General features: G+C 30.3%; 1 protein-coding gene across 1 annotated transcript; it reads right to left on the minus strand.

Annotated features, from left to right (window-relative positions):
* Positions 1–3,399: 3,399 nt before the first annotated feature.
* LOC131621992 (GDSL esterase/lipase At1g29660-like) lies at positions 3,400–4,763 on the minus strand. The gene is made up of 4 exons (XM_058893051.1): positions 4,475–4,763; positions 4,174–4,298; positions 3,829–4,074; positions 3,400–3,721 (listed from the first exon to the last, which is right to left on the minus strand). The coding sequence occupies exons 1-4, from the start codon at positions 4,731–4,733 to the stop codon at positions 3,515–3,517; spliced, it is 837 nt and encodes a 278-aa protein (XP_058749034.1). The 5' UTR covers positions 4,734–4,763; the 3' UTR covers positions 3,400–3,514.
* Between the last annotated feature and the right edge of the window lie 1,237 nt (positions 4,764–6,000).

Raw genomic sequence — 6,000 nt, forward strand, 5'->3', positions numbered from 1 at the left:
GTAGGTTTTAGTTTAATTAAGTTCTTTTTCTCATTGTGAATTGATATTGCTTTTGTATCAAACTTATACTAGATTTCAGTGATAACAAGTGTTTGTAAGTTGCTAAATTAGTATGAACAAATTTATAAGATAGGAACCGATTCTTCTTAGAATATATATAATAAAGTCTCATGAAATTTTTCATTTATGTAATGTCATTGAATTTCATATACATTTGACATTTTTCTTGGTTATGTTTTTCTTTTGTTTTTTTATTTGCTGGAAGTTGTTGAATTGGTTAAGGCTGATGTTGACTACATATGCATCCTTCTTAGGTTGAATTTTAAGGTCAATGTCGTTGGAATGGGGAGAAAGCGGTCATAGAAAACTATAATGGATCTGCTTAAGTCGAGAAGGCCTCTGAGTGCTTTCTTTTTTTTCATGTATGCTTCGTTGCTGAACATTTTTCAAATTTGCTGTGAATGTGGATTAGTTCTTGATTGTAGCTGTTTTTTAAATGTTTGCAGGTCTGAGTTTAGAGTGAAGTACTCGCATTCAAATAGAATCAATGGCATATCTGCGGTGAGTTGTTTGATCTAGTTTTACTTTTTATCTCTTATGATTTTTTTTGAAATTTTGAAACGGTTTCGAGGTCTTTTAAGTGAGTTGCAGTGAATTTCAATTAGGTTAGGAAAGCTGGTACTAAGGAGTGGAAAGAGATGTTCTATGCTGTGAGTGATTTGATTCTGTTTAATAGAAGAAAGTTTCAAAATGTTAATTTGTGTTTGATTTTAATATCATTTTGTTTATGTGTGTTTTTCTAGAGAAAGTTCCTTACTTTGCTAAGGTGGGAAAGATGAAAGAAGAGTATGAGAAGATTAAACATGCCTATAATTCTAATGCAGAAAAAAGAAGAAAGATGACTATGAAAAGATTATACGAGCCTACAATGTTAGATTGGTAATTACTTTGATTTTATCTTTTTATTACAAGTCAAAACAAATGATGTTGTTACAAGTCAAAGTCTATGTCAATCATGAGGAGGAAGATGATATAAGATGCATCTTGTTGATGCTATATTTAGAGTGGCTAAGGATCAGATCACCTATTGTTTGAATGGGTTGCCATCATTGTATTAGGCTAATGGTTGTGGAGATAGAAAGGGATCCGTTTTAAGGTGTAGTGTAACATAGCTTTTTTCTTTTTTATGCTCATGTCGGCCTTCTACAACATCAATCTTCATTTTCGTACTTGATCTAAGGTTTTAATAGTGTGTTACACTTTCAACAACTTTTTATATGCGTTTTAGGGACCCTGTTTCAGAAGTAATAGTGTGTATAACAACTTTTTATCACAAGTGAAGTAAAGTTGATGAAGGTGCATTCTATTTTCATTGCAATTGTGTTGTTATTTATCGAATTAAGAAATTTGGGGATGGGTTCAGTAATCATTAGTGGTCGTTCTTCTCTTGATATTGTAGATGAGGAGACATGGTGGCTTTATGTTTTAGATTTACGGTCTACCTTTAGACTAGTTCCTCTCAGTGGTTACCGTTAATGTAAAGCCTTAATTACTCTGGCCCTGTTGATTTTCTCTCAGTTAAGTGCTCACACAGTTTTGGTCCTCCTCTTTTTTGCTTTATTTTAGTTCTCTTATTTTTAAAACAAATGTGTTTCATTCATCTTAGTTCATCCAATTGGTTAGTTTAGCTTCTTAGCCCCGTGATATGATATTTCATCCAATTGGTTAGTTCAACTTAGTCTATGATATATAGTTTATGGAAGCATAGTAACACGACATAGAGTGCATGGAGGTGTATACCCTATTGATATGACATTTCTCCAAAGCTAACAATGCTTGTTTGTATTTTAATTTGATTTAATCCTATATACATTGACAGATTATTTCTGTTTAACAATAAATTTCAACTTGCATAGATTTTACTAATAATATGAATTTCTTGCTTAAATCTGTCAGAACTCGGAAGTTGAATGTCATAATAGTAAACAATGTTGAAATTGGTGGAAATACATGCATTGACATGGGAAGGTTAGTTATTTTAGGACTTATCCTTTTCTATTTAGTTTCGTGATGTGTCAAAAATGGTGTTATAGTTTGATTTTCACTTGAAATAATGTTAGCTCTAATATTTATTTTATTCACTCTTTAGCTATGCAGTTGGAGAGGTACAATTACTGGGGAGGTTAACATTTAATACTTAATAATTTTCTTAATACTTATTTTATTCACTCTTTAGCTCCATAATTGATAAAAAAAATTGATATATGATTACAGTTTTATTGGAGCTATTTTGATCATAATAGGACTTTACTCAGTTCTATATGACAATAGCGAAAATATTGCAGGAAGAAAAAACTGACAGTTCTCTTGAGTATCTTATTCTAGCCAGCGATGGGCTACGGGACGTCGTCATAAATGAGGTTTGCAAAAATAATCATTTCCTTCCTTTTCACTTCTCTAATAACTTTCTTAAATTCCAATGAAGTAAGTCCTGCTGACTAGAGTTGGATTGTTTTAAGTTTTAATAATGTCATGCTAAAAAGTTTCGCTTTTCCAACAACTTATAATTTTTTTTAAGTATTCTTCAGGAAGCCGTTGCTATGATTAAACCACTTGAGGATGTTGAGGAGGCAGCAAAGAGGCTGATGCAAGAAGCATATCAGGGAGGTAGCGCTGACAACATTACTTGTGTTGTCGTTTGTTTCTTGATGAATCAAGTCGGTTCTTCTCTACTAGCTCCGTGTAATAATCCGTCCTAAGATAGAGGATTTGTGCATTGGTCAAGTGGTGGATATCCAAAGATGTGAAGCTTAGGAAAAAATCAGGTTATATCCGGAATTAGCAAATTCAAACTTGTTATTGTTCTGCTAAATAGAGTTGTTCTCATTGTATCACTTACATGAGTTATAGCTAGGGAAAATGTTATGTGTAGGGAGATTAACCAGACATAAAACTACTACTGCATGTAAACATGATTCTGTGTTGCCTATTTGATGTTTCTACAGTTAGTTATTTTAGTCCCATGTAATATGTATATGTGAATTATGGCTTGTATCTGACTAATTATGAGAAACATGTATTGATGCATTTGTTTACTTGCAAATTGCAAAAGTAAACAAAAAATTTAATTTGATTGATACGATTATAATGTTTTTTGTGATTTTTTTAATTAGGCCTATTTAATTTTGATTAAAATTAATAATTAAAAAAATTAAGCCTAACAAATTTTGATTAAAAGTTATTACAAAAGTTTGCTATAAATTAGCTTGAGATTTACTGTGAAATTTTGGCGGCAATACTGTAGCTGTATAGTTGCGGAAAAATAACTCAAAACAGACATTTTGCTAGAACTTGGTTGTGGTTTAGCTAGATATTTTAATATATTAGTTTGAGTTTTGCTAGGAAATTTTGGCCAAGATAATTAGCCACTCAATCTATGCTACGGCATATATTGTAGCTAATCCCCAATAAATCTCCAACTAACTCTGTTTGATAGAGATTAGCTACAAATTAGCTATTGTTTCTGTCGTAGCAAATCACACATTTTCTTGTAGTGTTTATCCACTAGAGATCTAAGCTTCTGACTAATTATTAATGGAGCAGCATTCTGACTTTCAACACATGATCCATTATTCCCATTCTTAGCAATAGCATTTGGAGTGCAACCTAATAGTCCCAACCCAACTAGTATGAATTTTCTTGCCCCAATGTTATGCAAATCCTGTTAACCAAAAATACCAATTTGTATACAAAATATCAAATCATCATATTAAAAATTTAAAAGAAAAATGTATTTTGAAGTATGATAAAATTTTAGGATATATATACCCGTATTTGAAAGGAATATTGGTTAATAAGAACTTGAGCATATTGTTCAGGGTTATAAATGCGACTTGTTGGGTATATTTCTGGCATGAAGTAATTGTTTATGTAATCGTTACTGCCAGTATTCACATAATACAAGCATTTGTTCAAATATTTGTTAGCTTCTGATTCACTTCTAAACTTGTTGACTATTTTGGAAACTATGATCTTATGATTTCTTATTTGTGATCTCAAGGGGATTCTTTCACCCTGCATATATTGCATAACATTAATAAGTGACAATTTAAAGCTATTTTAAAATAATTAGATAAAATAGACATAATATTCAAGGAATAAGCAATTATATACCTTTTGTCTGCCAGAATCATCGCGAATTCCACTTGAACCAGATGCATAGTTAACACCCTTAGTGATGTCTGCGCCACTAGTGTTTGCATTAGGTGGGATGAACTTCTCGAATCCAAGTAGTTCAGCTAGAACAATAAACCATTGATTGTGTGAGTTCAACAAAATAATAATGTCAACTTACATATCTATAATAAAGATTATACGAAAATAACAGAAAAACAAACAACAAAATAAATAATATAATAAAATACAAGAATAGATAGACAACAATGAATGGTTTTAATGGTGCAAATAAAATTACTAATATGGTCAATTGTTGTTTGTCCGTTGGTAAATCTTCCTAGTTGTCCAGTTGGTGGAAAGTCGATGCCATATGGCTTGTAATTAGCTTTTGCTTGAGTTTGAAGATTGTTGTTGTTTCCATTGTCAGACATGGAGTCACTAAATATGAAAACGCATGGCACTTGAGGTGATTCTCCGTCGACACAAGAACGTTCCAAATAGCATGCAGCCAAGAAAAAGAGTTGCAAAATCAACCATTTTTCAGTCTCACAAGCCATATTATTAAGATTTGGAAAAGATAATTTATATTGTGATATTGTTAATGAGTTTGTAAATAAGAAGATGGAGGGAGTATATATAGGGTCTGTGGCCCCAAAGTTGTCAATACTATGTACTATCTCCGTTTTTTATTATGAGTCGGTTTTAAACTTTTCACACAGATTAAGAAAAATAATAATTGTTGTATGAAGATGAAAAATTATGATGGTTTTTACAAAATTATCCTTTATTAATGACATGTGGAAGATAAATTTATATAATTAAAAGGAGAGAGAATAATATATATTTAAGAAAATAATAGGAAAAATAGCATTAATTAGTCATTGGAATTTTTTTTAGAGAAATTATTCATTAGAATTGTAAAACGGCTTATATTTAAATACAATTTTTTTTTCAAAACGACTTATAATAAAAAACGGAGGGAGTATTAATGAAGATTAATGACGGGTTTGCCAAGTTATATAGTTTCTTAATAAAATATAATGGTCTACATTTAATTTAAAATTTTAAACTAGGTACTTAAATCTTAAACTGTTAAATTATTGTACGAGCGAAAGAAAAATAAATAATTCCCTTAACTTTGAAATCATGTTACAAGTTTTGTATGTATTTTTCGCTGAATTTGCTATGACATATGAGAATATATCACTCTAATATTTAGGGCTACCATTCTCTTTTAGGTGTGGAGGGAGATACATACAAAGTGTAATTTATTCCAATAGATCCTTTTATTTTATTTTATTTAAGTTTTTTTAATAAAAATAAAATCATCTATTTTTTCGGTTTGGGTTAGTAACGGGAGCAATTCTTGCATGGACACGAACCTAAATCCATATATATAGGAACAACCAATAAGAAGAGAGAGAATTTAAATTTATTTAAAATTTAATTTCGTTTTTAATTGCCAACATGGAGGGTGGTTGTGATAATGGAGGAGAGAGACAATTTTAATTTTATTATTTAATTAATAAAAAAATGTGATTGGTTGTGTGTAAATCCATGTGGTATAGCTGTGTCCATCTAAGTATTTTCCTAGTAACGGATGGAAAAAATCTTTCGAGAACAGGCTTCACATCTTAAAAACTATAATTTTTTATTTTATTTTTAAAAAAAATACCACTTATCCCTTTGGTTTGCCAAGTAAAAAAGTATTCCTTATTTCTTAAAAAAAAATAATTTTCTTCAACTTTGATTTTTTTAATTCAATGATCCACTTAAATTTTTATTATTTATCTAATTGAATAGCTAAATTATTTGAAATAGTAA

This window comes from Vicia villosa, linkage group LG1, assembly GCF_029867415.1.
Source record: "Vicia villosa cultivar HV-30 ecotype Madison, WI linkage group LG1, Vvil1.0, whole genome shotgun sequence".
Lineage (NCBI taxonomy): Eukaryota > Viridiplantae > Streptophyta > Magnoliopsida > Fabales > Fabaceae > Vicia > Vicia villosa.

Excerpts from the sequence above, each read along its gene's own strand:
- LOC131621992 (XM_058893051.1), bottom strand. The coding sequence starts at position 4,733 with ATGGCTTGTGAGACTGAAAAATGGTTGATTTTGCAACTCTTTTTCTTG. Across the intron at positions 4,299-4,474 it reads AACAACAATTGACCATATTA|CTGAACTACTTGGATTCGAG; the intron begins GTAATTTTATTT and ends TTATTGTTCTAG. Across the intron at positions 3,722-3,828 it reads AATATTCCTTTCAAATACGG|GATTTGCATAACATTGGGGC; the intron begins GTATATATATCC and ends TTTGGTTAACAG.